General features: G+C 35.4%; 1 protein-coding gene across 2 annotated transcripts in view; it reads right to left on the minus strand.

The window, feature by feature from the left end:
* Window positions 1-14905, minus strand: part of LOC107476696 (BURP domain-containing protein BNM2A) — a 38021-nt gene extending 23116 nt beyond the window's left edge. The window contains exons 1-2 of one of the 2 annotated variants that reach the window (XM_052258871.1): window positions 14799-14905; window positions 12613-13615 (exon numbers count right to left, since the gene is read on the minus strand). In XM_052258871.1, the coding sequence (XP_052114831.1) occupies window positions 12613-13615; window positions 14799-14852 (1057 nt within the window). In that variant the 5' untranslated portion in view covers window positions 14853-14905. Of the gene's footprint in view, window positions 1-12018; window positions 13616-14798 lie in introns of those variants that run through there. The other variant, XM_021137384.2, reaches the window with a different exon arrangement.
* Window positions 14906-17971: the final 3066 nt, after the last annotated feature.

Consider the following 17971-nt stretch of genomic DNA (forward strand, 5'->3'; position numbering starts at 1 on the left):
TTCAAGCATCCTCATTATCATTTTCGACCTCTTCAATCTAGACGAAAGAGGTTGGAGATGATAGTATGAGTGCTTGAAATGTCTTTACGTCAACTCTAAGACAGCGGTTAGGGGTACCCGAGAAAAAGTATTTTATAAAAACACTTGTATTTAAATAACATGTAAAAAAATAGAATTGAAATTAATTGATTCAAAGATATTGAGAATTTTAAATTTATAGAAAAAAAGAGAAAAAATTAGTGAATGGACTAGTATAGTGCACAACATTTAATTTTATGGACTAAAATGAGTCACTTAATGCAAAGTAATGGATTAATTTGGTGCATCTACAACATATGGATGACACGTGGACGAATACGATTGCAACACGTGACACAAACAAACACATAGCCAAATGACATTGTGACACATGACACAATCATCCATATCAGCATGCCATGTGTCACTGATAAACACATCATCATATCATTACATGTGGCCAAATCATAGAGTGACACATGTCACTAACGTTGGTGCTTTTTTATCATTCTCAGAGATGATTTTAGTGCACAATGCCCATCTCAATGATCATTTTGGGGTTTAACTCCATTTGGATATATCAAGGACAAAGTGATTAAGAAGCTTTAACATTGAAAAATATAACTACTCTTCAATAATGGAAAGGAAGTTCTAGTTAAAGAAGTAGCCCTGAAGGGGTAAGGATCGAAGATGGACATACACACCTGATAATAAATACTGTTTGGGTAATCTCGATGTGGACAGGTTAGATGTATTCTACCTGAGAAATTAATTCAAAGAGTTAGACTATGAGACAATGAAGGAGGTTTGGTGGCAGGTCCCAGGGATGAGCCTGGAAGTAGGTTTGAGGCGTTTAGACTCTGATAACGAGTTGAAATAGATGTGTTGTCATGGTGGAAAGAACAATGGGGTAGTAGATGTCTACATTGAACATGGTATTTCAAAACCTGAAATAGTACAAAGACAGGATGTTGTTGTGCATGTTGATGACCAGGTGAGGGATCTTGGAGAGCAAGCCAAGTCGAATTTCAGGATGGTGAAAGACCCCCGTCAAACCTAAGCTTAAGATAGTTCCCAAACCCAAACCCATACCCAGCCATAACAATGTAACTAGGACTAGGAGATACTGTCTGAGGTCTTTAGGAAAAGGTTTTTCAAAAGCAAAGGAAAATGCTGGTGACCATGTTGTTTTATCCTCTGACTCAGACTCTCATGACAGCTACGAGAGTGTTGAGGATGAGGCGTATAAGCCACAAGAGCCGGATGATAGCTCGGACAAATCGGACATTGGATATACTGTTCCTTCACACAAGAAGAAAGTCAACAAACCCAATGCAAGGAAGAAGGTCCAGGCAGAGAGTGGAAAGAAAAAAGGGAAGGCCAAGGTTTGTGTTGATGATGATGGATTTGTGCAAGACGTTTCTGATGAAGATGTGGACATCGGATTTGTAGGGGGAGGGAGAAAGGCGGATAACCATGACGCTTTTGATCCGGGGTCAGAAACGGATGGTGCCAATTTGTGGCACTCTTTGGAGATGAAAACACCACCTAATTCAGAGGATGAGCTGGTTGGAGAAAAAAGTTTGGAGGAGGTATTTCCGGTATTTAGACAGGGTGCTAGGTTCAGGGAATTGCATTTAGAAGTCAGGATGAAGTTCAATACTAAGTGGGAGTTCAAGGTGGCAGTGAGGGAGTTCACTATACAAGAAGGGAGACGGATGAGGTTAAGGAAGAGCGACGGGAAAAGGGTAAGGGCAATATGTAAGGTGAAGGATTGCAAGTGGTTTGTGTACGCATCAAGGGACCACAAAGACAATTGCTGGCAAGTGAAGACATTCTTTAATGATCACACCTGTCCAAGAGAGGATAGGAACAGGGCAGCAAATAGAAATTGGGTTGCAGGTAAGTTGGTCAAAAAACTACAGAAATATCCCAATTTCAGGAATTGTGAGGCTACAACATATTTCAAGACGAAATACGACTTGTTGCTCAATAGGAACTCTATATCACGGGCACTATGTGATGCTAGGAATATAGTTTATGGAGATGCGAAGGAGCAATATGCCTTGCTTAAGGACTATGGTGAAACACTGTTGAAAACCAACCCGGGATCCACTGTTCAGATTTGCACAAAGCCACAGCCTAGTGGTGAGGTCATAATTGAGAGGATGTATGTCTGCTTGAGTAGGTGCAAGTCAGGTTTCAGGGCTGGCTGTCGTCCGTTAATTGGACTTGATGGGGCTTTTCCAAAAAATTATTTTCGGAGGGCAAATTCTATCGACTGTTGGACAAGATGCTAATCATCATATATACATTATTGCATGGGCAGTTGAGGAAGTGGAGAACTTTGAGAATTGAAAGTGGTTTCTAGAGTTGCTATATGAAGACCTTGGAGACTACAAGACTCATGGGTGAAACTTCATCTCTGACATGCAAAAGATAATCTCCTAGTATAACCTTAATCTCACATAAATTGTAATGTATAAAACTGTGTTAACTTGGTTTAGTACATAAATTGCAGTAAACTTTTGTGATTGATGATACCTCTGTTATTATTGTTTGATTAGTTACTATACTTCTGTGGTTTGTTGTTTGTTACAACTTAGATAGGTACTGAATGGTGCAATTCAGGGATTATAATGATGAACGGTTTTGAATGATAGGGACTATTATGGTGAACGAGTTTCAAAAATAGGGACTATTATGATGATTGATGATCAAAGTTAAGAACTATTATGGTGAACCATTAACACTCATAGGGACTATTATGGTAACATATTGTTTGCTATCTTCAGGGATTACTGCCTGCCATGAAAGTGGTGATGCCTGATGTTGGCCACTGTTTTTGTGTCTGGCACTTGTGGCAAAATTTTAACAAGCAGTGGAAGGACCTGGAGTTGAGGAGACTATTATGGGAGCAGTGTGATAGAGCAACTATATTTCAAGAGTTTAAGGTATGTAAAGGCAATATTTTTATTTTGGAGTTAGTTTACATGGACTTTTTTCACTATTCTTAATTCTTGCCATTTAGGATTACATGGATAGGATAAAGAGGCTGAACGAGGACGCATGGAAGTATCTTGACAAGTGGCCCAGGGAGGCATGGACGAGGTCACAGTTCAGACACAACCCGAAATTGGACTTGATTTGCAACAATGCTTATGAGGTTTTCAATTCAAAGATAAAAGAAGCAAGGGGAAAGACTATACTTACTCTTTTAGAAGAGATGAGGATGTTTGTCATGAGGACTATAGCTAAGAACAAGGTGAAGTTGGACAATCACCTGGGGCTGTTACCACCCGTAATCAAAAGTAGGCTAGAAAAGGTGAGGAAGGAGTCCAGACATTGGCATGCTATATGGTCTGGAGATACTGGGTATGAAAAGTTAGAGGTCTATGGGCGTCCTACAAACAATGTGGTGGATTTGAGGAAAAGATTATGTACCTGCCAGTTCTGGATGTTAACAGGTTGTTTTTTCCCATCCACTTACCTTTGCTCATAGACTTTTACACTTGTTTATAAATGATTTTGTTTTAGAATTATTCTCCACATACAAGCACTTTCCCATACAAGTCATACAAGTCATTTATTCACGTTTTTTTCCGTGTCTCTTCTTCTTCTTCTTCTTCTTCTTCTTCTTCTTCTTCTTCTTCTCTCTCGTTATCGTCGTCATCAACACCACATCTTCCTCCTTCTTTTTTATTGAAATTTCTTCTCCTCTTTTCGTTTTCTCTTTCTCCTTCATCAAAATCACCATAAAAACGAAGAAATATTATTCAAGGTACTATTTTACTGTTCTTCTAGGTTTTTTTTCTAGATTGTCTTTGTCATGTGCCTCATCCTTAACCAGCAAAACATTAAAAGATTTCAAGAAGAAATATACTGTCTTCGCCTGATATTGGGTGTATTTCTTAAATCTTTTGGGTGTATTTCTTAAATTATTTGGGTGTATTTCTGTAATTCTTTGGATGTATTTCTGTAATCATTTGGTTTATTTCTGTAACTGTTTGGGTATATTTCTGTAATCATTTGGGTGTATTTTTATAATCGTTTGGGTGTATTTCTGAAATTTCATTATCTCCAAAATAATTTCAAAGCTTGATATCAAAAACCATGAAAATAAAAAAAAATAGAAGGAGATCGAAGGCAAAAAGAGAACGCACGAAGAAAATCGAACAAATTTGGCAAGAAACTCAAAAAAGAAAACGAAGATGAAACACGCGAAGATGGTTCAGTGACGCGCGTGTTAGATTTGGGCCAACTTATAAGACTTGTAAGTCAAAAAGACTTGTATGTGTAGCATAGCTCATTGTTTTAACCTAAGCTGGATGTAAATTGGACTTGTAGGGATTCCATGCATTCATGCTTGTGCTGCACTGGCCAGAGTGAACAAGCACCCGGAGAATTTCTGTTATAAATTGATAACCATGGAGTCTTACAAGGAAATATACAAGTACCACATCAATCCTATACCGCCAAGCCTTTTGGGAACAAAGTCAGTATAACAAGCCATTGGCACCACCAATCAAGAGGAAGCCAAGTAACCTTCAAACAAAGAGGAGGAAGGACTCTGATGAAGGCACAAGTTCTAGCAAGAAATCTAAGCCAAGTACAACCATGAAAAGACAGCTTTGACCTTTCACCTGCAAGTACTACTTGCAAAAAGGTCACACCAAAAAAGGATGTGAAAAGAAAAGAGCAGCTGACGCTGCTCAAGCTGCAGCTGATGCTGCGGCAGCTGCAAAGGCTGCAGAAGCTGCTAAAGACCCTAAAAATGCTACTGCCCAAGCGACTGCAACTACCCAGACCACTGCAACTGACACTGCAACTGCCACTGCCCATGCAACTGCAACTGCTACCAGTACAGCTACGACTACTGCTAATATTACAATCAATTCTGCTCCTATTGGTCAAACTTCAAAGATTGATCTGTCACAGCCAATTTGTTCTGAACCAGAAGATTCTCAAAAGGTACAATAGTAATTCTATAATAAACCTTTTTTATTCATGGACTAATAGCTCTGAAAAAGGTTTAGTGGGTGATGAACTTTGGTTTTCATTTGTGGTTTGAAATTTGTGTAGTTCACTGAAGTAAAAGGGGAACCAGCCACAAGACCTGCCAAACTGCCTGCTAGAAGAAGGTCACCACCAACAACCTCTTCTACAGCACTGGACCTAATGAATGGTGCGAGTTCTGCCACTGCCTCATGATTCACAAATTTTATGAAATTTGGCCCGACCTCTGGATTTAAGCACTCCTGGAAGAAGTGAAACTTAATATTAGGACATTACACTTGTCAAGTGTTTGTTTTTTGTTAAAAGAAATAGTGACTGTGCTCACTATAAACAATGGTTCATTTTATTGATTACTAATCAAGTATGTCATACTAATTGCTCAATTACTTATGACTGTAATGTGTTAAAACTATGAATGGTTTGCCATATTTTGGTATAGATCAATTAATAGTATCCATGGTTTGAATTAATCTTTCTGTTACTTATTTATGAGTACTTTTTATTCATCCAACAGGATATTTTATTATAGTAAACTAAAATCAGTTACAGAAACCTTGTGATGTTACCACATAACACTTTCATTCATTACTTTGGGAACTACATTACATTGACATGTTCTCAACCCTTTGATAGCACCATTCCTACAAAAACAACAACTACTAAGAACCCAAACCCAAGAACATGAGTAATGAATTTCAGATTTCTAATGTCTGCCTCCATCTTCCCCATCAGTCATGCAAAGTTCATCTTCCTATCACCATCATCATCTCCTGAAACAGCTCTTTCAGGCAACTCCTCTTGCACACAATCTGCCCAGACGAATAACCCACACCATATTTTTCCACTTGTCTGCAAACAACCAAAAAAATCAACCAAAAAAAAAATCAATCAACTACAAATCAATTACCTTTAGGATCATGTGATGTCATTACCAAATGTGCTTATATGCTTGGCGTATTGATGATTGGATTTTTGAATGTTTAGAATTTCTCAAATAAAATCTCGTCGAAGTATAGTTTCTAAACCAACAATAATCCTTTCATACAAAAGATTGTTTGTCACTAGTACAAACCCCTAAAATTTATAAACCGAAGTATTGAACCTCGGGTCGTTCTCCCTAGGAATTGTAATGAAGTATTTTGTTATTGGTTGAGTTATTTTTGGGGTTTTGATAAGAGCATGAAAGATAAATAGCAAGAAAGTAAACTAACAACTATAAAAGACTCTTGGCAAGGTATGAAAATTAGAAATCCTATCCTAGTTATCCTCCTCAATTGTGATGAGAATTGTTCATTGCTACCACTTAGTTAACCTTTACTAAATAAAGGAAAGTCAAGTGGATGAATTGACTTGAGCCACAAGTCCTAGCCAACTCCCAAGGAAATACTAGCTTTAGTGCACTCCAAACCAATTAGCAATCTCTCCAATTATCAATCAACAAAGGAATTAGATAACTCAAGAGTCACTAATTACTCTACCTAGGCCAAGAGTCTTTTATAGTTGTTAGTTTACTTTCTTGCCATTTATCTTTCATGCTCTTATCAAAACCCCAAAAATAACTCAACAATAACAAAACACTTCATTACAATTCCTAGGGAGAACGACCCGAGGTTCAATACTTCGGTTTATAAATTTTAGGGGTTTGTACTAGTGACAAACAATCTTTTGTATGAAAGGATTATTGTTGGTTTAGAAACTATACTTCGACGAGATTTTATTTGAGAAATTCTAAACCGTCAAAAATTCAATCATCAAAATGGCGCCGTTGCCGGGGAATTACAATGGTGTTGTGTTATTGGTTATTGTATATATGTGAATATTGTGAATATGTTTGCTTTTTGCTTCTTTGTCAATTTTTAGTTTGTTCTCTTTAATTGTTCCTATTTTTTTGTTTTTTTTTTCCCTCTCTTCCTATCATGAATTCTCATTTTGGCTATGAATGTGATTACAATTATGTTGTAGGTGATGAGGACTATAATGAAGATGTGTATCAAGGATGGGATAACCAAAGGTGGGAGGAGCGCAACGAGAATTCATTTGTGAAATTCTAAACCGTCAAAAATCCGATCGTCAAAATGGCGCCGTTGCCGGGGAGTTGTAATGGTGTTATGTTATTGGTTATTGTATATATGTGAATATTGTGAATATGTTTGCTTTTTGCTTCTTTGTTAGTTTTTTAGTTTGTTCTCTTTATTTGTTCTCTTTATTTGTTCCTATTTTTTGTTTTTTTCCTCTCTTACTATCATGAATTCTCATTTTGGCTATGAGTGTGATTACAACTATGTTGTAGGTAATGAGAACTATAATGAGAATGTGTATCAAGGATGGGACAACCAAAGGTGGGAGGAGCCATATGCATATGATCAATCCTCTTGGCAACAACCCCCACCAATGCACTATGAAGAAGAGCCATTCCATGATGCATACCAATCAAATGGCTATGGTGAATCTCCTTGTGACTTTCAAGAACTACCACCATATGCCTATGAACCATATCCTCAACATAAGCCTCAACCACACTCACAAGCCTATTTTCAACAAACACCTCCATATGACCATGATCCTTACCTACCATACCAACCTCCTTTTGAACCATATGAGCCATACATGGAACCACAATTCCAAGATCACTACTCTCAAGCATGGTTATCAAACTCGCGAGTTAACTCGTAAACTCGTACGAGTTTACGAGTTTAGGTAGTGGAATCGAGTTGACTCGGACACAAACTCGTTTCTGGGTAGACTCGGGTAAAATCGCATAAACTCGGTCAAACTCGCGAGTTTACAGGCGAGTCAACAGAATCGCTCAAACTCACGAGTTTACTAGCGAGTCAGCGAGTTTGAATTGGGTACCCATTTTCGCCAAAACGGCGTCGTTTTGGGCCCAAAAAAAAAAAACAAAAACAACTACAGCTAACCAAACCACTAACCCAGTAACCCTAATTCGAAAACGGCGCCCTCACTCTCCACCACCACCACCAAGCCCTCACTCTCTTCTTCTTCTCCGACGTTTGCTGAGGCCACCACCATCCACCGGCACCGTTGTCTGTGCCGCCACGCAGAGGGCGGACGGATCCCTCATCCCTCGCCTGTCGCCTCGCCTAACCACTACCAGTTTTCCTCGTGGAGTCGTGGTATATCGCCGACACCGCCCACCAGCCCACCACCCCCATCGTTCATGTCCTGATGTCCTGAACTGGTGAAGGTTCTTTGTGCCACAGCCTACATCGCCGACACCAGCCCACCACCCACGTCGGAGAACTCAACGATTCATAGCACGCTGTTCATCACCGCCCCTGTTCTGCGTTCGTCGGCCGTCGCCCCTGTTCTGCGATCTACTTCCAATTTTACTTATGCTTCACTGCGTTTGCCTCCCGACCTCCCCTGTTCGTCGCCCCTGTTCTGCACTACCGATCTACTTCAATTCTATCCCTGTTCTCAAAGGTAATTTTTTTTAAACAAATTTGGTCTGAATTTTGCAATTTTGGTTCTGAACTTCTAATATTAACTTTTTAAAATTTTTTTAGTTTAGTTTAAATCATACACAGAATTGGTTAATGAGATTTGATATGATGGAAAAAAATTAAACTGATGCTGCTTCATGCTTTAATAATCTGAATTTGTTATCTGGGTTGTTGAATTTAGTTGTGGTATGAATTCTGCAATTTTGGTTTCGAACTTCTGATATTAGTTTAGTTTAAATATACACAGAATTGGTTAATGAAATTTGATATGATGGAAAAAAAATTAAACTGATGTTGCTTCATGCTTTAATAAGTTAGTAATGTATCAAAAGAACTAAAATGTGTGGTTTACTACTTTATTGGTTGTTTGGTTTAAATTTTTTTTTCTAAACTACTGATATGTGATATCAATAGATAATACTAGGTTGATTGGTTCTGGATTAATGGACTTGTCAGTTGTTAGACGTTAATGTTAAACTGTTAATTACTTAGTTAGTGATTTTTTTGTTAATGAATCTGAATATCTGACTGAAACTCTGAAATGTTAGTGTTAGTTTAGTTAGTATTAGTTATGAATAATTCAACTTTGATAGTGGATCACTTGGCAATTGAAGGCTGAAATCTGAATGTTATTTATCAATTGAATCTGAATTTGAAATCTGAATTTAGTTAGTGGATAATCTGAAACTGAATTTGTTATTTGGGTTGTTGATTTTTAGGGATAAAAATACAAAATGTCTGAGAATGTTTCTGGTGAAGATGGTGAAGATGGTGAAGATGATGATGTTGATGCCATAGAAGATGAAGAAATTGGAGTATTTGAGTTTTAGACTTTATTTTGTTGTTTTCTTTTGTTTTTTGGTTGTGTCTTAACTCTTATGAAGTTTTAATTGTGTGATTGTGTGTTTTATGTTGAACTAGATACATACTTGTGAAGGATTTAAATGTGTGATCTAGAGCACTTGTTGTAACTTGTAAATTTGTAATTGTAGTATTATGTTAATTTATTATGTGTTTTGATATTGAAATTGTTAAGTTTGAATGTCTATATCTGAGTAAATATATATATTATACATGATATATATATTTTTTATAAAAAATGTATAACAGGTAAACTCGTACGAGTCTACGAGTCGAGTCTAGGTCAGCTCCACGAGTTTACCTAGACTCACGAGTTTGACAACCTTGCTCCAAAGAACCACCTCAATACACACCACCACCTTACCAAGAAGAAGCACCTTCCTATAATGAACCCTTTCTCCAAAATGATGAACCCTCCCATCCACCCCAATCTCTAATGGATGAAACCCTCGGTGTTCTTCTTCAAGGACAAGAGGAGATGACAAGGGATGTGCAACAATTCATGACCGCCTTAGATGCGGTGGTAAACCGGCTAGCATCCTAACTTTTGGACACTCAAGGAACTCCCATGGCTCAAGAAGAGCATAGCATGAAGGAGAGATTGGAAACTCCGGTGGAAAAGGAGGAAGGCTACTTTGTGTTAGAACAATTGGAGGAACCTATGACCATTGAAGAAGAGGAAGAAGTGGTTGAAGACTTAGGAGATGCGGAACTTCCATGGGAAGCTAAAATCAAAGAAAATCCCTCCAAGAAGAGTAAATTTGATGTTAAGGAGGAATGTGCACAACCTCCAAGGCATATCCCATATGAAGACTTGGAGGAATGTGCACAACCTCCGAGGCATATTCTATATGAAGACTTGGAGAGAATGAAGCAAGAATTGAGTTCCCTTGGTGATGAAGATCATGCATCCAATTTTCTTGGTGAAAAATCCTTTGAATTTGAAGAACCTTCTCCCAATGAATTTGAAAGTGATGTGGAGGTAGATTTCTCTCAACCTCCCATTTATGACTTGAGTGATGGATGATTGGATTTTTGACGGTTTAGAATTTCTCAAATAAAATCTCGTCGAAGTATAGTTTCTAAACCAACAATAATCCTTTCATACAAAATATTGTTTGTTACTAGTACAAACCCCTAAAATTTATAAACCGAAGTATTGAACCTCGGGTCGTTCTCCCTAGGAATTGTAATGAAGTGTTTTGTTATTGGTTGAGTTATTTTTGGGGTTTTGATAAGAGCATGAAAGATAAATGGCAAGAAAGTAAACTAACAACTATAAAAGACTCTTGGCAAGGTATGAAAATTAGAAGTCCTATCCTAGTTATCCTCCTCAATTGTGATGAGAATTGTTCATTGCTACCACTTAGTTAACCCTTACTAAATAAAGGAAAGTCAAGTGGATGAATTGACTTGAGCCACAAGTCCTAGCCAACTCCCAATGAAAGACTAGCTTTAGTGCACTCCAAACCAATTAGTAATCTCTCCAATTATCAATCAACAAAGGAATTAGATAACTCAAGAGTCACTAATTACTCTACCTAGGCCAAGAGGAATAAAATCTATACTATATCTAGAAGAGGCATTTCAACAAACACATAAAAGGCAATAAAAGTAAACAACATAAATTGCAAGAATTAAAGAGAGATCTAACTACAAAGGCAAAAGATCAACAATAGAAAAGAAAAGAACAATTATTATGAATTACCTCTAATTGAATTGGAAGAATGTAGAAGGAACAATACTAGATCTACAACAAAATACAAGAGCAACATAAAGGAAATTACAACAAAAGAATAGAGGAAGATGAATGTACAACAAAGAATTGAAAGGTAGAAGTAGAAGAAAGCAAAGATTAAAACCTAGATCTAAGAACTAATCCTAATCCTAATCCTAATTCTAGAGAGAAGTGAGAGCTTCTCTCTCTAGAAACTACTTCTAACTAAACTAATGTGTGTGTATGAACTAATCTCCCCTTTTGCTCTTCAATCCTTGGCTTTAAATAGCATCTTTGGCGCCAAAGTTGGTTGGAATTGGGCCCACCACCCTTGAGAATTCGTTAGTCACGTTTTCATTAAAAAATCATAAACCAGCACCGACGCGTACGCGCACATCACGCGTACGCGTCCATGGGGTAATTCGCAGGTGCGCGCAAGCGCCAGGTGCGCGTGCGCGTCCATGGGCGAGTTCAACTTCTTTGACTTTTCATGATTTCTCCACTTTGCATGCTTTCCCTCTTCACTCCTTTGATCCATTCCTAGTCTTTTCAATCTGAAATCACTAACAAACTTATCAAGACATCTAGTGGAATCAAAGGGAGATTAAATTTAGCTATTTTAAGTCCTAAAAAGCATGTTTTCACATCTAAGCACAAATAAGGAGACAATCACAAAACCATGCTATTTCAATGGATAAATGTGGGTAAAAGGTGATAAAAGCTCTTAAAATCAATACAAGATAAACCGTCAAAACGGGGTTTATCACGTATCTATGTTTAAGTTAATCTTAGAATGCATTTAATAAATTGTAGTATTATACTTTTATGTTTGATGTGCATGCTATAAATTATAATCATATATTTCTCGTGATGATGATGATATTCAGTATTAGTTTCTTCTACTATGGAATTGTAATCCTAGATTTCTTTTTTTTTTTTTAATTTACCATAATCTTAAAATTCATTCATAAACGCAAGTCATACAAACAAAGATGAAGTCTACAATAGGAACAAGATCATGAGTTGGCTACTAGGTCATTTATCATTGACCCTTTATTGCATAGATACTCACTCCCTATTCTTTTCACATGGTGACTGTTGAGGGTTGGGGAACCCACATAAGATGCTTCACAGGGAAGAAGTGGCACACTGGAGCCTCCCCAGGCATGAACCCAAGTTGCTTAAACAGAATGTGATTTGGACTCCAATCAGATGTGTCCAAGTGGCACACGCCAAGAGCTTCAACTTTGTCTCCATTCTCACCATCTAACAAGACCTTGAACACCCTGGTCCCTGTTGATATGAAGTGGCAATAGTAAACACCATATGGGTATGGCATAGGATGACAAGCTACCCATTTAGGAGCATATATATCTTCTGATATTTTCAAAATAGTATATTTTTGCAGAGGAGCCCCTGAGGATGGAGTAGTTGTGTGAATGTTGTGCTTTTCCTCTGATCCAATGATGTTGTGAACAAATTCCAGCATGGACTCTAAAGAGTTAGCACAAATCTTAGTCTCCCCTGTGATGGTACCTGCTTCACATTGTTCAATTGTGCCTCTCATGGACTTGGCTTGTGAAGAATCTTCAGAGATTGAGAAGAGTTGAAGGACACTTGGAAGTTGTGGGATTGAGAAAGGAATGGAGTCGGCTTCTTTCTTTGATAGGAAGTGAGAGAACTCTTCCACAGGAAATTGGAGGGTCATAATGTTCCCTATGTAGAGATCATCCATGGCGAAGAATCCAACCTTGAATGCCTCAGTGTGGTCTACGCTGGAAGATGGTGGCCCTCCCTTCAAGCCTTGCGTTTTCTTAGAATGAAGGCCATAGGTTGTCATATAAGGCTTAGCTGAATTTTGGGTTGTGGCAGACTTTGTTTTTATTTCTTTGTTGGAATTGTCACCACCATATTGAGAGATGTATGGTGCATTTGAATCTCTTTTGGGACCAATGCCATCACCATATTGAGTAAACTTAAAACCAGCATCACTACCATATTTAGTGATATATGTTTTCTTGGAATGAAGGCCATAATTTGTTACGTCAGGCTTAGCCGAATCCTGGGCTGTGGCAGATTTTTTTATTTCTTTGTTGGAACCACCAACGCCATATTGAGCGATGTATGGCGCATTTGAATCTCTTTTGGGACCAACATCACCACCATGTTGAGTGATATAAGCTTTATCAGTTGACCAGAATAAAATATCTGTGTCAGGAGCATGGGTACTGGTTCTATAACCTAGAAGGTAGTTAGGCTTGTTGGCATCATGGGCATTAGAAGTTTCATAGGCGGTGATGTAAGGTTGATTGAGATTTCCATGGTGTGAATGTGAAGGGTGGTTGTGTTTTTTGGATGTTTTGTAATTTGATTGGGTATTGTCTGAAGTGGCTATGTACCCAAAAAGGTATTGTTGTGCATTTTCTTCCTTCGGAGTGTTTGCAGGAGTTATATAGTTAGTAATATATGATTGTGAATTGGTATCTGTATGATCTTGCAACTCTACCTTCAAGTCTCTGCTACTGATGCCATGTCCATTCTGTTATGCAATTAAAGGACAAGGAATTCATAAGCCACACAAACTTTGAAAATTCGTATGCTTGTCTTCAAGTACTAGGATTCTAGACAATAATTCACAGTTAATGCATCATGAGTAGTTACAACTTACAAGGATGCTGTTCTTCTTTATCCCTAGTTTTGGAAATAGACTCTCTCAATTTTTTTTAACAATTGAGAGAGTAAAACGTGATCTCTCATCATTAATTTTATAAGTGAGATCAAAAATAAATATGAGAGAGAGCAATGAAAGGTTAGAGATCACACTTTACACTCTCAATTTCTTTTAACAATTGAAAGAATTCATTCCCCTAGTTTTATAAAACGATTTCTTATTTATTTTCTTTTTATGAATATTGATTCTCAGACCATATCTATTGAATTTCTATTGGCTACAGCTAGCAACTAATTACTAACCTCTTTGTAATTTAATTTTCAATGAATAAAAAATGGCTAGCTATAAAATTTATTACATATATATTATTTTTTATTTAAGGTCTTTTCTATCGTGTCTAAAAATTCACCCGTAGAACTCAAAAATAAAGGCATGGATTTCACTTTACTCCAACAATACTTTTAGACAAATTTGATAAAAATTCTATCGGTACCAAAAAAATCTCCCTTATATTAATTGTCCTAAGACAAAATTACAAAAAAGAGGTTTATTTTTTGGTGAAAACTTAGGTGAAATTGACTTTATGTGAAGTTGATATCTAAAAGCCGTTAGATGAAAATTTAGTCAAATCAATTAAATTATCTAACGATTTTTACGTATCAACTTCACGTGAAGTCGACTGCACTTGAGTTTTCACCTTATTTTTTTAGAATATTTTATTATATTCCTTCACTAATAAGATAACCGAAGAAAAAGTACCAAAATAGGTATGGAAAGTTATTTTATTCGACACCAAATCATTCACTTTAATTTTTTACCATCAAATAGAATATGGAATTCATTCTATTTAAATTTTATACCCCACGAAATATAATGTCAAATAAATATTAAAAAATAACATAAGTAAATAATGTAACTCTTAATAATGTTTTATTTGCAATTCATTTACTAAATAGTGATATATGTCTACTAGGACTTACCTAATGGAAATCTCCCCCAATAATATGATATAAAGCAAGACTAAGATCAGTGTGCATAAATGAATTATTACCATTAAGAAGAAAAGGAGAAAAGGAAGAAAACAAAGAGCAAGCTTGGTAGCCATCTTTCCAACTATGTTAAAAAAAGCTTCTTCAATAATATCAATAGTGAAGTGAGAATGAGTTCAACTTGAATAGAAGTACTCTTTTTATAGGCACTAGGGAGATTTCTTCCATTTACCGTATTTAATAGGATAATATTATCAGATTGCACAAAAACTTTGTGACTCTGTCAATTAATTTAGTATATTAATTAATAGAACTTGCTTATTAGACAAGATAATTAATCATTAAAGAATGACTACCTAATTAAGTCTTGCAGTTTAATAAGGTTATCATACTTATGTTCATCTGCGATATCCTACCATACTCTTCTACCCGCATCCCTAATATATTATATAATATATATGATTGATAATCATGTTATTTATAATTTTATATTAGATTTCTTTAAGATTATACTATTTTTAATTTTAATTTGAACTTAGTTTTTTATTTTCTATTTTATTCATACGTATGAAATTTGGAATGATTAAATTTTATATTTGCTTGAATTTTTTTATTTTTCTATGGGTAGAATCGGATAGGATAGGGTTTAAAACTTTAGGGTGCGGGTAGGGTTAGGGTTGAAAAATTCTCAACCCACAGGATAGAATTTTAAAAAAGTTTTCAACCTGCGAGTAGAGTTAAGATAGAATCCAAATCCTATCCTACCCATTGCCAGCCCTAACTAGGACTTTTCATTTATAATTATTGAATTTTTTGGATTCTTAAGTTACTATGATTGTAATGAAAATAAAAATTGTATAACTTCACGAGTTGCTCTATTTAGACTAATTTTTTTCCCCCAACATTTTGTTCAAATCATACATTATAGTGTCCTGGTGAAGTTTTGAATTTTCGTGCTATTAGTTAAAATGACTCATCTTTAAATGTTTTCTATAAATAAGGAGTGCTACACTCCTTTTCAATTAAATAAATCTTAACATTTTGTTTATTATATTTTATATTAATGATTTAAATGTAGAGTTTATAATTTAGAATATTTTATTTTATTGTTTCTCTTTTTTTAGTACTTTTACTGACAAGATAATTTTTAGGGATGTTACACTTCTTACTTTCGCTGTAAATATATAGCGATTATTTGAATCTAATCACTTATAAAGTTATAATTGTGTTTAAAATTGGTTCCAATATTTATATACCAATGCACATGCACTCAACATAAACGTACAATTAACTCCTCATGCAGTGGGTGAAATTGAAGTTGAAACCTTAACTTATTGTGCATTGATTTCATCTATGGAGAAACCCACTCCCAGATCCAAGAGTAGATCACAACAATAATGGAGGAAAATGTCTATTTTAGTACAATCAGAAATTTAAAATAAGATTGAAGATAAAATATAACGTTTTATTGTGGATTTCGTTATCCTATGTGTTCAAAGTCCTAGCTTTGAGTTTGAGGTTTGAATATTTAATCAATCCTAAAAAATTGTAGTGTAGAGTGACATTATCACATGGAATTAAAAAAATTTGTAAACTTAAAGTCTGAGGATCTTAGGGAATATCCCAAACTCTCTTTCTTCAGAATCCCGCTAAAAATAAACAATGAATAAAGTATATTTTTTGTGCTCAATGTTTGAGGTAAATTTTATTTGTGTCTCTAACATTTAAATCGTTATATTTGTGTTCTTAACGTTTATAAAAGTGATTTAATATTATCCTGTTATCAATTATATTAACAGATCAAATTGTATTTTTCAATTATTCTCAATTAAGTCTCACTTAGATGTGTGTCGATTTCAATATTATACCCACTATTTGTGTTTAAGTTCAATTAAGACTTAGTTTGGTAAAACTTTTTATTTTTCAAAAGTAGCTTATAAAAGTTAACTTTAAAAAGATAGCTTTTTAAAAGTTATAACATTTATATTTACTAAATCAAATTAAAAATAACTTTTAATAAACACAAGTAACTTCAATTGTGTTTGGTAAAATAGTTTTTAAAATTTAAAAATACTATAACAGACATGAATATAAACATTAAATTTGAAAATTAGTTAACATATGAGGTTATATTTAGGGGTGGCAACACTACCCGAACCCGCGGGTACCCACCCCGCCCCTAACCGGGACAGGTTCTTGGGCGGGGCAGGATTGGGTTTAGGTTAAACCCGCCCCGGTATATATATATAGATATATAAATATATATATTTTTAATATATAATATATGTAATATATATAAAATAATTAGTAAAATAATTAATAATATTGTATCATATTTAAATTTTTACTTTAATTTATGTTATGAATGTAAATAATAGTTATATAATTTTTAAAATTTATTTTATTTTTTGGATTTAATAATTATTGGGGCGGGACGGGTATCCACAGGGGCGGGTTAGGATTTAACATTTTACTACCCGCGGGTAGAAGCGGGGCAGATTCAATGCGGGTTTTTGTTAAGCGGGGCAGGATCGGGTAGAGCAAAAACCCGCCCCATTGCCACCCCTAGTTATATTAGACTTTTAAATTTTGAAAAGCACAAACCAACTTTGAAAAGCTCTATCTTATGTACTTTCAAAAATACTCCAATCTTTTAAAAGCTGAAAAAGCATAAGCACATCTTCAAAAGTTTTACCAAACCAAGTCTAAGTCTATAAAAAAGTGAATTATGTTGCAGGAATTAGTTTCAACTTTTGATAAGCTATTATCTAGAGTGAATCATCGATTTTGTCCTAGACATTTGTATTCTAACTTCAAAAAAACATTTTCAGAACTCCAACTAAAGATCATAAAATATAATTGACGGCAGGATAACATTGAATCACTTTTATAAGCGTTAAATATACAAATAAGATAATTTAAACGTTAGGAACACAAATAGAACTTACCCAAAACATTGGAATAAAAACGATACTTTACTCATACACAATTAACTGAGTATCATGGAAGCAAATTATATTGTTATTTCACAATATCATCCCAATATTTAAGTTATTTACAAGAATGAGTAGAATAATTAGATTGATATAATTAAACTAGCTTAGCCCCTTTATTAAAAGTAAGTTGATACAATAGGTAATAGACATATATAGATAATTGTAATTGATCTCCACATATCTCAACACTTCTGACCTTCTGTTAGTTTATAATGAGAAATGATATATGTACACTTGGA

Source organism: Arachis duranensis, chromosome 3 (genome assembly GCF_000817695.3).
Source record: "Arachis duranensis cultivar V14167 chromosome 3, aradu.V14167.gnm2.J7QH, whole genome shotgun sequence".
NCBI lineage: Eukaryota > Viridiplantae > Streptophyta > Magnoliopsida > Fabales > Fabaceae > Arachis > Arachis duranensis.